General features: G+C 44.8%; 3 protein-coding genes across 7 annotated transcripts in view; 1 reads left to right on the top strand and 2 right to left on the bottom strand.

Annotated features, from left to right (window-relative positions):
* Nucleotides 1-348: 348 nt before the first annotated feature.
* Nucleotides 349-3,992, bottom strand: EMG1 (EMG1 N1-specific pseudouridine methyltransferase). The gene is made up of 6 exons (XM_080987254.1): nt 3,835-3,992; nt 2,113-2,214; nt 1,635-1,776; nt 1,151-1,209; nt 911-1,060; nt 349-610 (listed from the first exon to the last, which is right to left on the bottom strand). Exons 1-6 carry the CDS (start codon nt 3,964-3,966, stop codon nt 497-499), a joined length of 699 nt encoding a protein of 232 aa, XP_080843380.1. The 5' UTR covers nt 3,967-3,992; the 3' UTR covers nt 349-496.
* A 142-nt stretch (nt 3,993-4,134) lies between these two features.
* On the top strand, nt 4,135-13,206 carry PHB2 (prohibitin 2; the record flags this gene model as incomplete). Of its 2 annotated transcripts, XM_080987236.1 has the most annotated exons (10): nt 4,135-4,284; nt 4,979-5,111; nt 5,205-5,289; nt 5,862-5,941; nt 6,366-6,550; nt 7,870-7,999; nt 8,222-8,327; nt 9,006-9,081; nt 9,867-9,955; nt 12,574-13,206. In XM_080987236.1, 8 exons carry the CDS (start codon nt 4,985-4,987, stop codon nt 9,945-9,947), a joined length of 870 nt encoding a protein of 289 aa, XP_080843362.1. In that variant the 3' UTR covers nt 9,948-9,955; nt 12,574-13,206. The 2 variants fall into 2 exon arrangements, with proteins under 2 accessions (XP_080843362.1, XP_080843361.1); XM_080987235.1 differs by lacking the exon at nt 4,135-4,284 and having other exon boundaries at nt 4,973-5,111.
* A 2,419-nt stretch (nt 13,207-15,625) lies between these two features.
* Nucleotides 15,626-20,700, bottom strand: part of PTPN6 (protein tyrosine phosphatase non-receptor type 6) — a 37,729-nt gene continuing 32,654 nt past the window's right edge. For all 4 annotated transcript variants that reach the window (XM_080987149.1, XM_080987148.1, XM_080987150.1 and 1 more), the window contains 3 exons: nt 20,126-20,277; nt 19,060-19,148; nt 15,626-17,633 (listed from right to left, as the gene is read on the bottom strand). In XM_080987149.1, the coding sequence (XP_080843275.1) occupies nt 17,519-17,633; nt 19,060-19,148; nt 20,126-20,277 (356 nt within the window). In that variant the 3' untranslated portion in view covers nt 15,626-17,518. The remainder of the gene's footprint in view (nt 17,634-19,059; nt 19,149-20,125; nt 20,278-20,700) is intronic.

Raw genomic sequence — 20,700 nt, 5'->3', positions numbered from 1 at the left:
AGATTTTCTGTGCTATAGGTATACACACTAAGGTTGCTACTTCATTTTCGTACTTTGCTGCATGTCCTTTTATACAACACCAACTGAGCAGAAAAATCTTTTTCCTGCTATGTTTTAACCCTTCTGCATTGGCAGTCACTTCTTTTTGGCTGCCACCTAAGAGAAGGTAAGCAGGGGTAGATCCCTGACACTGCTCCTACTCAGGTTTGTTTTTCGCATCTTACTTTGAACAAGCACAGCTGTATATTCAAATGACCTCTTGAAATGCCTAATGAGGTGGATACCCAACCAAAGCAACACACAAGTGCCATCCTGCTGCTTACATACCTCTCTATTGAGACTATCCACCACAATAAAAAAACCAAAACATTTATTTATGCCCCCAAACAAAACATGAGGCAATTCTAACAGGTAGAACCCTGTAGCGCACATTGCTCCAGGACATGGAGCAAGCAGTTAAGTCCAACTGCACAAAGTCCACATTGCATTACTAAGTTCACACCACTCCCCACATCTCTTCAAATGCTGTGGTGATCTTGGCACAAGTCAAAGCAGCAGAGAGTGGGTAGTTGCTGATCGAGATAGTCTTTTCTGTGTATTCCACATTAACCTGGAAAAGAAAAGCAACAGCCAGCATGTCAGTGAATGTCTGCATTGTATTTTCTGTACGATACATCTTAAACTCACCAGAGTAACATATGCAAATTACTACCCCCTAAATTATGAGCTTAAATCAAGTGTTCTACAGCCACTTTATCCTCAAAAATATTCCTATAATAGGGCATTATAATCCTGTAGAGTAGACCATATGCAACTACATGTGCACATTACCTATGAACAGTGCCTTGCCCTAAGGCCAGCTTGTGCATTCAAGTGAGATAACTGACTGGTATGGAAGTGGGTGTCTTACCGAGCCATGAGCAAAAGCTCCCACAGTGATAGCTATTGGGTCTGCAGTAGGGACTATGTCACGGACGTCTGTCACAGTAGAGGCTGAGAAGGATGTGCCGATCTTTGCGCAGCCTACAGGGAGGTGATCGGTAACAGGATTCTTAATTACCTAATAGAAGAAAAATGGACGGGCTTGAAAGTAGAAGCAAGAACAATCTTGCAAAGAATCACATAATGAACTAGTAGATTTTTTTTTTACCTTTAATAACTTCTGAGGCCCATCAGCAGCTCTGACGCTAAATTTGTGCAGCAGCTGAACTGAGGAGAAAAAGGCAAGATATATTTACAATGGCGTTACAGAATAGAGGCATACTCTAAGATAGGAGAAATAAATGGGCAGTTCTCACAACTAAAGTATTAAAAATTGGATCTTCCCATTTTTGTAATACTGTGCATGTTCGGAATAGCTTTTCTCACCCTTGTACTATTGGGGCTCACACATCCAATGAAGCTGACTGTTGGAAGATTCAGACTGGAAAAAGAACTTATTCTACATAGTGTAATTCTGAACTAATTGAAGATATAATGGCCACCAGCTTGGGATAGCTTTAAAAGGGCTTTAGATAAATACATGGAGAATAAGGCTACTATAGATGGCTACTCCCTCTCACATACAACCCTGCATTAATCTCCACTGAAAGCATAAAATTTTCTGAGGGGAAAGCAAGCCTCTGTCCTCTTACCCATGAGGCCACAAAAACGATCAAAAGTGCGAGGGATTCTTGTCTGGGGATTGACTTCAATTAGAACATTCTTTTCTGTATGGATATAAACTTGGAGAAGGCCGGCTCGATTCAAGGGACTGTCCATGAGCATCAGGAGGCTCTGGGAAGAAGAGTGAGAAAGAAATAAGCTAAAACTATTCAGAAGCAGGGAAATTCTCTGCAGTAACATCTGTCAGAACCCTGCAATTGCGTATTTTAAAAAGGCAGTATGAGATTCCAGCATGCAAGTTTGCTAGGAATATTCAGTGAAAAGAGTAAAGGAAGCATTTGGGAACATTTGCAATCTGAATAGTAATTTTAAAAGTTGCCAACAGTATTTTTAAAAGCTGCTGTGTGGGAACTAAGTTTTCCTGTCAATGCTTCAGAAATAGCAACACACCACAGAGGTGACTTAAAAGTACGCTACTTTGATTATGTAGTAGATACATGAATGTACCTGGTGGGTGATGTCAGGTCGTACTGTTCCAGGGTCCCGGCCACTTCGCAGAAGCAACGATTTATGCTTGTCGCAGGTCAGTAGCTCATAGGTTTTTCCAACCTGGACAAATAATCATTTTATTTGTTTACATGTATTCGGCACAATCTTTCTACAGTGAAGTGTACTCAAGACAGCTTACAATAAAATGTAACATGACGCAAAACTTAACACAAATTGACAACAGAACAGTAAAATGAGACAGTTAAAATGTACTAAATTGGGAATTGTACAGTAGATTAAAGGTTGTTTAAGTGCTAGTTGGCAAACAGAAGCCTGGCAAATGGTTTTAGAAAGCCCACAAGGAGGACACGAAAGTGGCAGCTCCAACTCCTATCAGAGACCCATGTTTAGAGGTACAGTACCTCGGAAGGTGGAGCCTCCATGCAGTTACCATGGTCAACTGCCATTAATACATCTCCCGTGATGAATATATTATTATTATTTACTTATACCCCATCTTTTTCCCTGATGGGACTCAAAACATCTCCCACCTCCCCACCCACAAGGCTTGATCTACACATAAAGCAGAGGTGAAATAATGTGCTGTTTTAAATCAATTAAATGTATACACAATTTTAACTGTATTAATGTTTAATTGTTTTGTCGGGGGGTGGGTAAGCAGGGTATAAAACAAAATGATTTCTGAATGATTCCCCTACGTGAAAAACCACCTACACATCATAGCGTGGCACATCAGAGATAGGTTTGACACCATCCTTTTGGCAAAACACAGGGCGGTGTGGGGGCAATTCTTTTTCTTTCATCTGGTGCTGAAGTGATTTCAAAGCAATCCATTACAATCTATTGCAACCTAACAGGATGGCCCTTCTGGAATTTGTCTCTCACACACACACACACGAATTTGTAAACCTGTCTGTACCTGGCTAGCCAGAGCTTAAATACAACATCTTTCACACACATGCATTTATTTGGAGAGTATCCCTAATTTGGCAGAGAGAAAAGATCTGAAATCCCGGACGTAGCATTTTAGTATTGAAATGCGGGGCAATCCTGTATTATACAGAACAGGTGGCCACCCTAGAACCCGTCCTTCCTTGCAGGGGGGCGATTTGATTTTTAAGGGGGGGGGCAATTCGAGAACGAGTAATAATAATAATAATAATAATAATAATTATTATTATTTATTATTTGTACCCCGCCCATCTGGCTGGGTTTCCCCAGCCACTCTGGGCGGCTTCCAACAAAGATGAAAAATACACTAAAATGTCACATATTAAAAACTTCCCTGAACAGGGCGGCCTTCAGATGTCTTCTGAATGTCAGGTAGTTGTTTATTGCTTTGACATCTGGTGGGAGGGCGTTCCACAGGGCGGGCGCCACTACCGAGAAGGCCCTCTGCCTGGTTCCCTGTAATTTGGCTTCTCTATTAACAGTTGATGGCCTTTTAGGCTTCCTCCACGTGAACAGTTCACTTTTTGAATAATGAGAATTATATGTGTGTGGTGGGGGGGAGAGATCGGGATTTTAGAGATGCTTAGGTGGGCCATGGCCAGAAAAGAAAGGTTGGGAGCCACTGCCTGAGGGGAAAGGCCGTTCAGCTTCTCCCCTGGAAGGCGCCCTCGGCCGCCCCTTGTCTGAGGGAGCAGAGCGACCTCCAGGCCCCGCACGCGGCCGCCACCCCGCTTCGTCCTCAGGCCCCCTCACGGCCCGCCCCTTCACCTTCACGGTCTCCAGCGACGCTCCCTCCAGGATGACCAGCAGCCGCCGCTTCCCTGCGCGCTGAGGCGGCCCCCGCTCCCCTCCGCCCGCCGCCCCCTCGCTCGGGCGCTTCCTCGCGGAAGCCGACGCCATCTTGACGCCGCGCAGGCTCCTCGAGGTCGGCGAAGCTGCTTCCTGCCGCCTGCGGGTGAGGGCAGGAACTACTTCCGGTCCCCCAAGTGACCCCGCCCCCCCCACTTCGCTTCGCAACAAAAAACAGAGAGAGCAAGTAGCGGCGAAGCACCGCTGGAGTTAAGGAAGAGCCCCGGAAGTACTGTTCCCTCCACGAGGTTTCACTTCCGGGAGCCCTGCTTGTCTGCTGGGGAAGCATTTAGCGAGCGGCCACTTCCGGTGTCCTTTTCCCAGGTGGGGCAACGGCGTGCTTGGGAGAGAAAGAAGGAGAAGAAGAAGGTGAGGGGTCTCTGCGCTCCTTCGAGCCTCTGTAGCTTCTGCGAGGCCTTGAGGCGACTCTTCTGAACACGCGGGTTGTGCTCCTGAGTAGGGATGAGCTCGCTTTTAGGAGGCCCCGGGGTGCGGTGCTTCTGAGCATGTCAAGAGCGCAGTTCCATGAAGGGGGAGCAACCTCTCTTTCGTTTCCCCTTCCAAAAAGTGCTCTAATTTAACTAATTAATTAATTTTTATTGTATATGTGTTTGTGGTTGTATTTTTGGTTATCATTTGTTATATTTGTGGGGGGTTTTTTGTTTCATTGATTTTATCGTATGTGTTGTGTTTGTATGAAACTTAATAAATATTATTGGAAGTCAAAAAGTGCTCTCAACGTAAGGAGTTCTGGCTCAAAATGTCGTTCTGCCAAAAAGAAAAAAGGGGGGGGGAGAGAACTTAATTCATGTTTTTAACTCAGCGCTTAAAAATTCTCAGCGCCCCCCATTGGTGCTGCATGTAAAGATCAGAATCCATGACTGAGAGGAGTCAGAGAGGGACTTTTCTATGTATCCATGCTTAGAGAGCGAAAAATAGAAACATGTGTTTCTGTGTATCCCTGCTTTTCTGGCAACATAAGAGTTTGGATAGGAAAATCTGCAGAGCTGTGTGAAATACATGGCTTTGGTTTTTCATTCTGTGTTTCTTTCCCCATATGAAGGTTGTCATGGCTCAGAGCCTGAAAGACTTCGCTGGGCGCCTGCCCACCGGCCCTCGGGGCATGGGGACGGCTTTGAAGTTGTTGCTGGGTGCTGGTGCTGCAGCCTATGGTATCCGTGAGTCTGTTTTTACAGGTAAGTCAGTGGTATTTGTGTATGGTCATCTCCTACCTTTTGCACAATGCTTGGTGGTAACTACTGACTGCTTTTGTCTCTCTGTTCCCACAGTGGAGGGTGGCCAAAGAGCAATATTCTTCAACCGCATTGGTGGAGTTCAGCAGGACACCATTCTTTCTGAGGGACTACATTTCAGGTACCGGGTCAAGAAATATGTTGGAAAGTTTAGAATAACAGGAAATCCCAAGATGTTGTCATTCCCAGACAAATGTTTTCTAACAGCACCTCACCTCCAGAGATTCCTCATTATAAAGCATACAAACCTTAATTTAATTTGAAATTCTTGTAGCATGCCAATATTTTTTATCTGATCATAAACTCCTAAGAATCATTTGTCAACTCTTAAGACTCTTAAGAGGTAAATGTTTTGTCTCGTGCTAATATAGTTTCTCCTTTGGCTAAATGTCTTACTGTGAAAACTTCAAGAAGTGCTGTTCGTGAGAAAGTGAAACCCAAAAATTGAATGGAAGGACACTAAAGATTATTTGTTATTTTAGCGCAGTGTTATCAATGTGAATCAAGTAATATAGTTTACTAAGACATAGTATCAAGAGAAGAAAATGCAGTTCTTGGACAAGTATTGTATTCTCTCTATCTTAATGCACATGAGAAAAGAAAAAAGTATTTGTAGGAATTCTTTATTTCCATGTATCTGTACTGCTTGGTTTTGGACATCTTAATTTGGTACAATCTTCATTTTCTTCCTAGAATTCCCTGGTTCCAGTATCCAATAATTTATGATATTCGAGCTCGGCCCCGCAAAATCTCCTCGCCAACAGGCTCCAAAGGTGAGGTCATAGAGAAGCACATTGTCTTTTGGTGTTGTATTCCTCTCTTCAATAAACACAGGGTGATGCACATAGTTTATTCTACTTTCCTCTTTTCCTTATTGAATCTTTACAGTAATCCTGTAATGCACGTTAGGCTGAGAGAGGGTGAGTGGATCAAGCTTACCCAGTGAACTTCAGTGCAGAGAGGGTTTTTTCATTTGAGTCTCCCAAGTCTGAGCCCAGCCATTACATCAGATACCACTGCTACTTTATTGTCACTTCTTGAGAAGATGTGTTTTTCCATAGCCAGGTGTAAAGCAAGGGCTTCAGAACAATCTTGTACAGAGCAGCATGAATGGGTGAGATCTGGGTGCACAATCCGAGTTGGAAGGTGAAGTAAGACAAACCACTGGGACTATGCTTAGTTTGATTCTGTCTCTAGACTTGCAGATGGTGAACATCTCCTTGCGAGTTCTGTCACGCCCAAACGCTGCTGAACTACCCAGCTTGTACCAGCGCCTTGGTCTGGACTACGAAGAGCGAGTCTTGCCTTCCATTGTCAATGAAGTGCTCAAAAGTGTGGTGGCAAAGTTCAACGCCTCACAGCTCATCACCCAGCGAGCTCAGGTCTGTTCACTTTCCATGCAGGCAGACTTACCTGTCCCAACTCCACTTTTCACGGGAGGAAGGGCTACGAAGGTGGGAGGTTGCAGGTTATTGGTGTGGATGCTACATACTTCCACTACCTCATTAGTTTTTGATGGTTTAAGCCTTAAGAAATTTTCCATGGGATAGATGAAATCATTTACAAAGTTTGTCATGATTATGCATTCTTCCATTTACTGAGGCAATCTTCCCTCATTTCCATGTAGCTCAGTTATTTAGTGAAAAATTATTCACTTAGTTGGTGTCAGTTTTTAGACATTGCCATGGTAAGTTCCATGGTAAAATCTGGGGTCATTTAGACATACGGCTGGATACAATTACAAAATACTATCTTTTGGTGGACAAATTTAATGCTGGATTAGGCTGAAAACAATATGGCATTGGTGGACAGAATTGTCTGGTTAACTGAGGAACTGGAAAGTCTTTCCCCCATGAAATCCAAGGACAGTTGAGTAGTATCAATATGTTTTAAAGTCACTTCTAAATATCAGATAAAGTTTCTAATGAGATGTGATCTGGCCTTTAAAATCTCCAGACTCTTGATTTCCTCCAGTAGCTGCATTTGGCTCTGGGCCTACCCAGTACTGGCCTCTGGAAGTTTCACATAATGATTAATGTGACAAGTAAAGTGATAACTCTGTAATTTAGCAAAGTAAGGAAAATTGAGTGGTGCTGCAAAAGATATTGCAAAAGATAATGTACTAGCTTTGGAGATTTAAGCAATTGCTAAAGAGAAACTGCTTCACACATTTGGCAGAAACTAGAGTAAACCACCTGGAGATTATAGGTCCATAAGTCTGTTGGATATGACATTGGTTTCTGTATAAACATGACCTTCTGACCAAATGAGAAGAACGAACTAAATCAACATAATTTTTGAAGCATAGACTGGCTTCAGGTATGGAAGGTGTTTTCTTCTGTGTTCTGAACTGTCTTATTAATAAGTGTACTGAGAGTTCTAATAAATCTCTTCATGTATACTTCCCTAAGAGTATTTAACAGAGCTGACCACAAAAGGCTGTGCCTAAACCTAGAGCTTAAAAATTCCTTTGTCACAATTTTATTTTCTAACACATCAGCCGAGGTGACTGGGCCTGGGCTGACTACTAGCTCTCATTTTTTCTCATCTGCATGTCAGTGACTTGAACATGAAACTCTAGTTTTTTGAATTGGATGCTTTTCAAAGCTCTTGGGGATTCTCATGACTTTCCCTGGTCTGAAGGAAGTTGCCACCTGCTCAGGATAAATGTGGAGGACAAACTGTTGGATTATTGCTTTAGGTGTCTTTGCTTATCCGTCGGGAGCTGACAGAGCGGGCAAAAGATTTTAGCCTTATTCTAGATGACGTAGCCATCACAGAACTGAGTTTCAGCCGGGAGTACACAGCAGCGGTGGAGGCCAAGCAAGTGGGTGAGTCCAAACAAGTTCTGGTCCTTTCTCTAAAGCTGTGTTTGCATAAAGTCAGCTAGGACTGCTCCACATGCACAGATAGCTGGACATAAGGCCAGCTAAATGAGTAGGGCCGTTTTTGACTAAATGTGCACAGGACAGGCCTGCAAATCTTTTAAAGAACGAAACCCCTGGAAGTGGTTGCAGAGAGATTCTCATGTTCTCTTTGCTCTTCTTCTCCAGCCCAGCAGGAGGCGCAACGAGCTCAATTCCTGGTGGAGAAAGCTAAGCAGGAGCAGAGGCAGAAGATTGTTCAAGCGGAAGGAGAAGCCACAGCTGCCCAGATGATATCCTTGCTTTGCTGTGGGGAGACAACCATCACACAGTTTTCCAAGGGTGTGGGAAGTGGTCTCTTGCAGAATCCCCAAACTCCAGATTTTTGAGCTTGGACTGATATAAGAGGCATCGCATTGCACAAGTGAAGGGCATCTGTTTTCAGTTACCTGGAATTGCTGGTGGGAGAATTGGGGGTGCTATTAGGAAGATTTTTGGGTGCTGAGATTCTGAGGAGTTACCCTGCAACAAGAAGTTAAGCAGCAACTAGAGGTTATTCACTCCTGAGGACTCTGCTTCCCTGTCCTCCCCTCTCATACCAGACAGCGTTCAAGTGAATGGGGTGCTCAGTTCTTCTCCATCATATAAAGCGCGTTTCCTTAAATGTGCAGTCCCATTGCCTGCAGAAAGATGTTGGGACTATTTTATGCCAGCTAGTGCTGTGCTAGTTGATGAGAGCTTTGGAGTGAAGCATTAGGGGAAGCACTCTTGCCAAATACATATTTCCCCCCACTGATTCATTGATTCCTGGTGTGTAGCAACAGGATGTTTGCAGTTGTACAGAACTGTCTCCCACAAGACTGTGGCTTCGAGTGGAGCAAAGTAGGGCTGTGTTGATCCCAGGTGGGTGAGTTCAAGGAGGTGTAGGTCCCACATTCCAAAATGGTGACATAGCGCCTTAACCTGTTCACATTGGTGAAGCCCTCAGCAAGAACCCAGGTTACATCAAGCTCCGCAAGATCCGTGCCGCCCAGAACATATCCAAGACGGTGAGTTTTAGGACAGTGGAGTTGCTTTCTCACCCTCCCCCCCCCAACAGTGCTTTTCCAGGCCAAGTGATGAACCTAAGGCGAATATGATATGCTTCCTCTGATGTGTCTCTCTGCCACACTTATTTATTACATTGGTCTGTGCATCTTAGCAGGGGCCTTGGAGCCTCTGGCCTTTGTAAAAGCAGACCCACATCATGTTCAATGTGCCATACCCAGCTGTGGCCGCTTACAGACCATAATGTGCCACAGGCCAGGAACAGGCTCACAGGAAAATCAGACACATGGAGAAGCAGAATGAACTGAAGCATTGCAAAGACTGATGGCCCTGGGCTAGAAAAAAAATGTAGGATAGCAGATCAGAAATAAAATACTCTACATTCATAGTGAAAAAAGGGAGTAAACTTGAGTTCAACTCTTTCAAATCATCGCTGTTGTGGTTTCTTGTCCTTACTAGAACTGTACCCATAGTGGTGCCTTCCAAACTTTTTCCAGAACAACAACAGCAAAAAGGACTAGCAAATTATTTTTTAAAAAGAGACTTTCTGAAATTTTACCTGCAGCCGCCAAGGCTGTTTTTCTTTTCCATCCCCCTTTAAGCTTTGAGACTTACTTTGGCTAACAGTTTTTACAGTTCAGTGTTGAACGTTAATTCTCTGCCATTTGTTTGGAATTGGTTTCCCCCCGATGCTGTCAGAACGAAGTTCTCTATTGAATGCAGTTATTTGTACCACTGGACCTTTGCTTACATCCTCCTTGATCTGTCCCTTCCTTGCCTTTTACAGATCGCTGCATCTCAGAACCGTGTGTATCTTACAGCCGACAACTTAGTGCTGAATCTACAGGATGAAGGTTTCACTAGGTAAGGGAGTTTGTGAAGATACCTCCTAAAGTCGTTTGCTTCCTTCTGTAATGAGCCTTAGGAGCTCCATCCCCCAAATATGAGTTTCTTGGAGGAATAGCAGAGCATAAGAAATAAACAATGCCCCTTGCTTTCTGGGTGTTACATAAATGCACATGTACTGTCAGTCATCCATGCACGCCCTCGCTCTGTGTGTGTGTGTGTGTGTGTGTGAGAGAGAGAGAGAGAGAGAGAGAGAGAGAGAGACTGACTGACTGACAGACAGACAGACAGACACATGGACAGCTGTATTCCCAGATTTGTATAAAGATGAATAAACCGAGACAGGCATGTTCTATTCAAGGTCAGATCCCAGATCTGGGAACTGGTATGCTTGCTTGTTCTGGACAGAGTTACAATTCCTCTGATGGGAAGGGTACATAGTCTGGGAGCACTAGTTCCACCTTCATGCTACAGAGGTCGATGCCCCTCTAGTGACAGGGGGACGAATTCAGCTAAGTAGTCGGGCTAACGGAAGCCAGCACAATTGGACTTTCCCCCTTCTCCTCCTCCTGTGTGTCTGCCACGCCCTCCCCAGATCTGCCCAGGAGGGTTTGGAGAACTGAAACAGTGTGCAAGGGGAGGAGAGGCGAGAGAGTTCTGTTGGGCAACCAGAGATGCTTTCGCTCCCAGAATGAGCTCCTTAGTGCTATGTTGAATTCCACCCAGACTGCTTATTTCCGGTTATACCCATTCCTGCCCTTTCCACTGTTCCCCGTGCATTGGTAACTTCATTTCTAGAGTACAGAAATGTGCTCCATGTGTGGCTACTCTTTGTTTGGTTCAGGAATTTGTCACTAGTGTACAATGCTGCAACTAGAGTACTCAGCATCATGTCTTTCCACATTCATGCAACACTGGCACTTAAAAATCTGCAATGGCTGCTTATCTGCTACCAAGCCAAGTTCATGGTTTTATTATTGAGTTTGGATTTGATATCCCGCTTTATCACTACCCGAAGGAGTCTCAAAGCGGCTAACATTCTCCTTTCCCTTCCTCCCCCACAACAAACACTCTGTGAGGTGAGTGGGGCTGAGAGACTTCAGAGAAGTGTGACTAGCCCAAGGTCACCCAGCAGCTGCATGTGGAGGAGCGGGGAAGCGAACCCGGTTCACCAGATTACGAATCTGCCACTCTTAACCACTACACCACACTGGCTCTTGTGCACACAAAGCCCTGAGCAGCTTGGGACCAGGATACCTGGCGGCCTGCCTCACCTATTTGTATGCCACAGCAACCTTTGTGATCTTTCATGGCTAGAAGATGGTCAGATGAAACCCCATAGAAACAGGCCCTCTCCCTTTGGGATACAGTTAGTTAGTTAGTTAGTTAGTTAGTTAGTTAGTTAGTTAGTTAATAAAATTTATACACTGCTTGGTTGTAAAAAACAAAACATTAAAGTGGTATACAAAATATAAAACAGTAAAACCAAGAAAAAATTACAACTCTACAGTGGTACCTCGGTTTACGAGCTTAATCCGTTCCAGAAGTCCGAAACCGTTCTTAAACCGAGGCATGCTTTCCCTAATGAGGCCTCCCACCACCGGTGCCCTTTCACCGTTTGGATTCTATTCTTAGACCGAGGTAAAGTTCGCAAACTGGGACATTACTTCTGGTTTTGCGGAGTTCATAAACCAAATAGTTCATAAACACGGCTGTTCTTAAACCAAGGTACCACCGTACTTTAAAACATAATACGAAAGTTAAAAAACACTAAAATGGACTAAAATTACCTCAGCTTTGGAAAGTATATTTTTATGGTTAGCAGAGTGATAACTGTTTTACTGTTGGCTTGTCTGTTTTTAATATGATAGATTTTTGTAATGGGCTTTTTTTTTTGTATTTTTAATGTTTATTTCCAGCAATTCCTGATACTTGTAAATCTCTCTGAGATTTTGCTAAAAATGTTGTGGTACATAAATTACCGAAGTTGATAAAATAGTTCTAACTTTCTATGTCTCTCTCTCCCCGCCCCATTCTTCATCACCACTTTTTCGTTGCGCTTCTGGTTACAGAGGAAGGTAAGATAACAATATTTTAACTTCAAGTAGAGCTGCAACGTTTAACTGAATAAAATTCCCTCCTTCCAGGGAATTGGGGGAAGGAAAGAAAGAGAGACAAAATGGGAAGGTGGTTGCTTGGAATGGAACAAGCAGGGAAAGAGAAACCAGGGCGGGGAGTGAACTACTTCTGCTACTCAGAAGTATTCCAAGTTCCTTCCCCCCCCCTGCTGCTGTTCCTTATGTTTTCTGAGTGGAGCATGTGCTGTTATGATTGACTAAGGCTGTTTCTTCGCTGTTCCTGCTCTGCTTTACTCCAGCCTGATTCTGTTCCCCCCAAAAAGTTTTTGATTTGAGTTCCTACTGAAATGAGGCTGCATTTTAATGTTGTATTTTAATCTTGTTTTTAAGTTGTATTTCAATCAATTGTTTTTATACTTTGTGTTAGCCGCCCTGAGTCCGGTCTTGGCTGGGGAGGGCGGGGTATAAATAAAATATTATTATTATTATTATTAGCCCCCCACACCCACGTTGTGTGAATGTTCCTCTTTGGCAACCCCCCTTTTTTTGTTGTTTCTTTTGCAGTGACAGCCTCCTGATCAAGCAGGGGAAGAAATGAACTAGCGGCTGCCTCCCAGACCCATCAAAATGACTGGCAGAATGGGGGTTATGCGCAGCCGTGGAAGAGCCTTGCACATCTCTGCTGCCCATAAGTCTTCTCTTTGGCCTGGGCCTTCTTTCCAGTTGTCATCTTCACTTCCCAACACGCCATTAATAAGCCCTTTCTTGGCTCATCATCTGGTTCCTGTTTTTGGGAACTGCAAGCCGTGAAGGCCAGCTGTGGAAACAGACTTCATGCTGAGGCGGGGGGGGGGGTAAACTTTTTGCTCCCACGGTCACTGATCCCACCCCACCCAGCCTGAAGGACTGGGTACAGGTGGGCAGCAGAGACCAGCCAAGGGGTTGGTTTTTAAGTAGATCAAATTGTTGCTCTCCTCTTCCTGCTGGGGCTGAATGAGGCCTGAGTACATATAATCCCCTGCCTCTCACGTCAGTGGAGAGTTTGCTGTCTTTGCCCCCTCCCCTGCCCCTGGCCCCCGCCGAGCACCTCGTCTCAGGAATAGATGGGGCTTCTGCAAGTGCTGTGATCTCCATTTATGTAAGTTCTTTTGCATCGTGATTCACAACTTTATACAAATAAAATCAGGTCCAAAACTCTTCTGATACCATCGTGAGTGAATGTTCATTTTGTATGGGGTGGATTTCTTAGAGTCAAGACAGAGAACTCATGCAAATGGCTGGGAAGCCGCCCATTCATCGCCCCCTAAGTCCTCTGAAAAAAAATAAATGCTAGAATAAGCTCCCTAAAGGGCTAAAGAGAGGGCAGGTACGTGCTTTAGTTCTCAGTCGACTGCTGTGTTTTCCATCTGCTCATTTAGAACTTTGTTAGAAATAACATTCTCCTTTCTGCAGAAGGTTGTTTTCTTTCGTTTTTGCTGTTATGCAAGAGCAGGTGGTGTTCTGTCAAGCCTATACAACCCATTACCAATTTCTTAGCACTACTTACATTCCCCCTTCATGTCTGATATGGTTCTCAGCCACAGTCATAATGGTTCATATGAAAACAGTTCAGAAATAATTGCTTTAAAAGTGAGGTGGGTTCATTGCTGTTGCCATTGGGGTTTCTTGTCAAAAAAAATACCACAAATAGCGCACACATACATTTTCTACCAGAGCATTTGAGCAATGAAATGAGTTCTCTTAAGAAAACTGGCAACTTTTTTTTTTTTTAGGCAGTGAAAAAGGCTACAAGCTGGCAGGGGGAAAAGTTGGTGGTGGCCAAGCGCTTTCAGCAAAGTATGCCACAAATAAATGCAATGATTTTGTGACAGCAAGCCATCATCAGGCCTTTCTCTTGGGGAAATCATGAGTTTGTGCTGTGTCAAGGTTGTGCACCTTCAGGCCGCGAGTAGATGTTGTGTTATACAAAATAACTACAATTTCTGCACATAGAAAGCCTGTGTATCAGGGAAAAGGTTTGTAGCCTAACCGCCTGGGTATGCCAATTTTCTGTGTGCAGGAATTTGTTTAGTTTTGAAGATGGACGCCCCTGCTTACGTCAGCCTCCCCATCTTATAATTTGAGGATAATACTAAATGACCTTACAGGAATGCGTGAGTTACTAAAACAATGTCTGTGAAGCAGTCTGCACAAGCTAGAGCACTATATATGCTAAAAGTTTATGTTGCTGGTATATTTTTGTGTCGTACAGTTTCAGTGTCTCCCTAGTCCTGTACAGCTGCAGAAACGGCAGGCAGAATGTAACAACTGTGTCTATGCTGTAGCCAGCCTCACTGCTCCTTTTGCTTGAAAGATTGCTACCTGAAGAGTGGGATTAAAATACATCAGTTTAATAAATGAAAAATAACTCTTAAGCCATCCACGAACCTCCTGCACGGTGCATGGACAGCTTGCCAACCCAACAGTTCCAAATGCAACGTGGTCTGGCACAAGAGGGCAGTGCTATGTCAGAAAACACGAAAACCTATTCCAGGAAGGATGGAGGGAGGGTGCTGCCCTCCTCTGTGTCCTCTCTTTTTGTTACGGTTCCTTAATTTTTCAGACTGCAGAGCAGGGTCAATAGTGACTCAACAAATGCCTTGCTGCTGCAGTTGTACTGCTGTGGCCTAAGGAGGTTACCTGTCGAGATACAGCAGGCAGACAATTCTCAGCCTCTTGCAGAAGACATATCTTGCCTGAAGACCTTCCTGCAAAGAGCCAAGCCTACATAGCAGAGCCCTGTGAAAGTACAGTTATTCTTAAATTTCTAGTTCTTCTGCTGGGCTTATAAAAAAAAGGACCTCATTTCAGTCTGTACAGCCTTCTGGCAACCCAGATCTGTACCCCAGTTCATTTTTTTCTGCTCTTAGCAATCTCAAGATTTTTGCTCTTTTTTGTAAACTCGTACCAAAGAGCATGGGTAGGCAAACTAAGGCCTGGGGGCCGGATCCGGCCCAATCACCTTCTAAATCTGGCCTGCAGACGGTCCTGGAATCAGTGTGTTTTTACATGAGTAGAATGCGTGCTTTTATTTAAAATGCATCTCTGGGTTATTTGTGGGGCATAGGAATTCATTCATTTTTTTCTTCAAAATATAGTCCGGCCCCCCTGTCTGAGGCACAGTGAACTGGCCCCCTGCTGAAAAAGTTTGCTGACCTCTGCCAAAGAGCATGCAAAGGGACATGGGTATGTCATATTTTAATCTCGGACGTCCTTGTTGACAACCCTGCAGCATCTATGCCCCATATTATAAAGCACTTTAGTACTGTCTGGATTTGGGACTTACACGGGAGATGCTGTGTGTGTGCCACCCACCCACACCCCGAATTTCACTGCTTATTAGCTCTAGGCATCTTTGCATTGGAAGCAAAAATAAATAAAGAACAAAGTTGGAGCTCTCTGAGGCTGGAAGCAGGAAACGACTTCTGGCATGTGCTGCCCACAGCAGACTGACTGAAGAAATCTCCCTGTTTTCCAGCAGCACCTGTAGATCATTTCCAGAGTCCCAGCAATTTTGTGCACTCTCCTGCAAGTTCAGTATGGAACTCTTAACGATTTAAAAAAAAAAAAGTCTTCATGCAAATCAAACAAAAATCTGGTTTATTTACAAGTCAAGAAAACCAATCCACTGGATTAGAAAATTATCCATTATTTACACACAGCACAGAGGTAAGGTTCAGTGGCTAAGCAGAGGTTGGCATTTGAGCTGGAGGTTGCACAAGGCAAGGATGGCTTTGACCAATTAGGTGAAGCATTTGAGCAGTGGAGAGAAAGACAGGGAACCAAAAAGTGAAGTTACAGAAGCAACGTTGATCCCAAGGGCACTTTATTCTGCTTCTCAGCCTGACGGGGCTTGCTGTATGGAATAGCCTAGGCTAGAGGTCATGATAAAAAGAAGATTCAAGATCTCAAGACTAAGGGGGAAATGGCAGGAGTTCTAGCCTTCCACCAGTGCAATTGTATACCTATCTACTCCGAAGTGCATTCAGTGGGACACCCAGCTGTGTTTTCTGGGCCCATGGGAATAACCTATTTTTGTTGCTTCTCTTCCCCCAGACAAAGAAAGTCTCCCCCCCCCCCCGACACTTGCTCTCCCAAGGGGTCTAGATAAAAGTGAGATCCGGCTGAATTAAAACCGATCCTTGTGAATTTGCATGCTTTTATATGGAGTCCCACCCACTGCTCTGTCCTGGAAAGAAACCCATCATCAAATCAAAACTTGCAGTGGTAGATGGCACAGCAAAAAGCACAGATTCTGTGCTAGGCGGAGCTCAAAGAACATCAATCCATGGCACTTTTGCATTAATCCTTATGACTGCTGCGTAGAATGGCAACAAAACCAGCCAACACATCACAGAACAGAGTGGTGATCTAGGACAGTGGTTTTGAAGGGCTCCCCTGTAGAAATTAGGCAGTCTCATAAGGACCTGTGCTTGGAATCTTATTTTAGCGTCATGGCAACACTGGAAAGCTCAGGATCAGCAGACCATTGCCCATCTAGCCAGGGCTTGGCTCACCATTAAGCCAAATAATCCCATGCTTAGGGCATCAAGGGAAGGGAAATTTTCCATTGCCAAATTTTTAACTTCAATGCACACAAATTGCTCAGCGGAGCATTCATTTTTTCAGCTAAAAATCGCAACTGAACAACTATGCAACAAGGCAAGCTGGATACCTTATCTCTACGAAGTATCGAACAGATCTGTTGTGTAATATTGGTTTTGAGGATCTGACCAAAGGCTTTGCAATTAGAAAAGGTAGGAGATTTCCCCCCAAAATATAAATAAAGTGGAAGTGTACAGAAACAAGCATTATTTTCCATCTTACTGTAGGTTTTGTTTCAGTTCTAAACAAATTTTTTAATAGTGTGTGTGTGTGTGTGTGTGTGTGTGTGTGTGTGTGTAGGCACCAAATTTTTTAAGTGCTTGGGGCCTCTAAAGGTCTTAATCTGGCTCTTCATCCAAGCTCAGAATTGTCAACACTGGCTGGAAGCTGGTCTCCAGGAATTCAGAGAGGGGTCTCTTCCAGCCCCATCGGGAGATGCCAGGGATTAAATTTGGGGTCTTCTGCATGCAAAGCAGGTGTCTTACCGCTGACCTACAGCCCTCCCCCAATAATTGTTACGGTTTGGACTTTAATGGTGGTTGGGGCATGTTTCAAGCATTCAAAAACTGTCTTTTAGATAGGGTGAAGCCTGGAGAGCCGAATGAATTTGCAAGTGCACTGGGGAGTCCAAGAGGTGTATGGGATTAGTATGTTGGGTCATAGGAGAAGCAGGAAGAATTGCGTTCATTAGTAGGAGGCGAATGGAAAGGTGCCATCTGGATTTCCCACTTCAGGCACCTAAATCTCTTGGGCTAACCCTCCGTAGCTCAGTAAACCTTTTGGAGGAAGTTCTCAGCAGGGGTGTGGGGGGGAATAGACAATTTGTGTCTGCTGTGAATGGAGCCAGGCAGGTGGGAGATTATCTATGGCATTATTTTTTCTTCAGGGAGCCCTTTGGTTTCTTCTCCTTCCCTGAAGGCCACTGCTTTTGCCCCTTTTCCTCTTTTTTGCCTAAATTCTCATACAGGGTTGCTTCATCCTTCTGCCTGTGAAAGGAGAAAGGGAAGAACAGAAAGCAGAATGAGCGCTCTTAACGCTAACGGAACCTTGAATAAAGGGAGGGAGGGAGGAAGTACTGACTGGAAGATGGGGGTGGCTAAGCTGTAAGGCCAAGCCATGGCCTTGTGTTGTTTTATATGCTGCCATCTCTTAAAATACAGTGGACGCTCGGGTTGCAAATGTGATCCGTGCGGGAAGCATGTTCGCAACCCACAGTGTTCACAACCCGCAGCAGTTCATCTGCACATGCACAGGTTGCGATTTAGCGCTTCTGTGCATGCGCAACCCCCAAAACCCAGAAGTAACCCGTTCTGGTACTTCCGGGTTTAGGCGGGTCCGTAACCCAAAAAAACACAACCTGAAGAGTCTGTAACCCGAGGTATGACTGTATGAGGGAAATATATGGCAAAAAAAAAACCCTAGTGAAAACAGCAGAAACTGATCATTGAAATTGTCCATCACATCATGCCATGTCCCCTTGGACCCATCTGAAAGATGACATGGTGGGTGAGGGACTGTTACTATGATTATTTTATCATTATGCTGTCTATGATTGTGCTTTGCATTATGCTTTTTTTTATTATGCTCCATAACATGTACGCTGCCCTGGGACCTTTTGATAAAGGGTGGTATATAAATTGTAGTTGTAATAATGATGATGATGATGATGATGATGCTATCACAGCAGGTTGTTGCGTGAACTCGGCTTTGCAGCTTGGTGCTGGCACACATACTGCTGAGTCAGCACCTGAATCAGCAATTTGCTTTACGTGCTGTGAAAATGGGCTAATCCTTACTCTTGCCCCCAAGCGCTCAAGCTTCAAGTGGGCCATAGGTGCCAACTCCACAAAAATTCCCCATGAAGGGGTCGTGCAACCCACAAATTTTGTTGCCAGGGCCATGCACACTGCACGGAACCCAAAGCCCTGGGCACCCACATTCGCTGGGCCAATTTGGCGCTCCTGAAGTGGTCTCTTTCATATTTTTCCCACTTTTTTTTACACAGCTCACATAAACAGGAGGCTACCATTTCAGTAGCTAAATGAATAACATAAACAGAGAAATGTTTTGAAAATGGTTGCTAAAGTGTTCTGTGGATCCAGAGGGGTGCTGATTGTGTGTCACACATATACCAACCAACAGGACACCTGCCATTCCCTTGAGTCCCTCTTAAACTGAGCGATGCTGGGGGGAGGGGGCAGACTTCAGAGCCGGATTTTGTGCACGTTTTTGAGCCGCCCAAAGGGAGAACCATGTTAAGTGTGTTTGGAGAGAGGACAGGAATGTCATTCCTAAAGCACCATCACTCCAAAAACATTACAGGTTGCCTTCGTCGATGTTCTATTTATCTACACCGTGAGATAGTTACAACCGGGAGAGATGCTCTAACGGCTGCCATGCTTGCATTCTTACTTAGAGGATTTTCGTGAAGCCTTTATCTTCTGTGCAGGTGGGTAGGTTATATTCCCATATTCAGATTCGCTTGGTTTTCCTTTCGTAGTCTGCAGCAGAGAGAGAGAAATATATGTATAAATCTCTATATAAGGGGATTTATGGCATGGAGCACAGTGGCGCTGTGGTCCTTTGGGCAATGCAGTGTTTCCTCGCACAGTGAGGGGCCCCATTTAGTCAGGAAGGAGAAGGTAAGAGGCAAAGCTGCCGGTGCAACCAAGGGGGGAGGGAGCAGAAGTAGAAAGCCATTCCCCCTTTCTCCTCCCCACACTGCCTGACCTGCTATCTCTGGGGGAAATCCTTCTCTTCTTGCTGTAACTCTGGGCCAGGGCATTGGAGGGCATACGACTGAGTCAAATGCAGACCAAAATGGCCATGCCATTCCTAGCAAGTGTATAGCTGGCTGCTTTGGGGTCACGCAGAGATTGTGCATGCACACACACACATGCACACAGATACCTGGGGTACACTTTGCAATGCCTAATTATACAAGGTGCTAGAATCTAAATGTCTGTCCCCAGCAACATTGCCAGAAGAGGTGTGTCACCCAGCTAGGTAAAAGGTAAAGGTAAAGGACTCCTGGATGGTTAAGTCCAGTCAAAGGTGACTATGGAGTTGCGGTGCTCATCTCGCTTTCAGGCCTAGGGAGCTGGCGTTTGCCAACAGACAGCTTTCCGGGTTATGTGGCCAGCATGACTAAACTGCTTCTGGCACAACGGAACACCGTGACGGAAACCAGAGCGCACGGAAACGCCGTTTACCTTCCCGCCGGAGCGGTACCTATTTATCTACTTGCTCTGGCGTGCTTTTGAACTGCTAGGTTGGCAGGAGCTGGGACAGAGCAACGGGAGCTCACTCCGTTGTGGGAATTCGAACTGCTGACCTTCTGATTGGCAAGCCCAAGAAGCTCAGTGGTTTAGACCACAGCTCCACCCGCGTCCCAACTACGATCTCCTTGAGGACGTGGGGCATCTTCCGTAAAGGAGAAGATGCTAATGATAGTGACCACCGCATGCCAGTCCCATACCTGCATAACATCCAGCTTCTTCTTAGTGGTCTCTATGAACTGGCAGATAGCCATGTAGATGAACTTGTACTGTGCTTCGGTCTGCACCATGCCTGAGCGCTGGGAGCGAACCATCTGAATGGCCTTTGGGATGTCGATATCACAGTCAAACCCTGGAAGGAAGAAAAAGGGGGGGGGAGGCAGAATGTGGATAGCTCAGTTGGTTAGAGCGTGGTGCTGCTAGCACCAAGGTTGAAGGTTCAATCCCCGCTTGGGGCTGGACTAGATGATCCTCAGAATCCCTTCCAACTTTGATTCTACAGTGTAATAAATAAACGGGGGAAGAAGTCGTTCAAGACTTACAGGCCGATCGTAAGCAAGTGGCACTGAATAAAACAGGGCTTGCTCCCAAGTAAGCAGGCATGGGATTGCTGTCTTTATTTTTCCTTGCACACGGCACTAAGAGCAACATATAAGTTATGAAATATAAAACAAGAGCTGGCAGCAGCTTTAGACATGTGCTCAAGTCTCCCACTGAGCTCAATGCTCATCCATGAATGGTCGAGATGCAACTATCGAAGACATCTAGCTGCTGG

This window comes from Podarcis pityusensis (genome assembly GCF_964106645.2).
Source record: "Podarcis pityusensis genome assembly, chromosome: 17".
In the NCBI taxonomy this organism is placed as follows: Eukaryota; Metazoa; Chordata; class Lepidosauria; order Squamata; family Lacertidae; genus Podarcis; species Podarcis pityusensis.
Note: the sequence above shows the minus strand (reverse complement) of the source record. Positions and strands in the feature narration are given on the sequence as shown.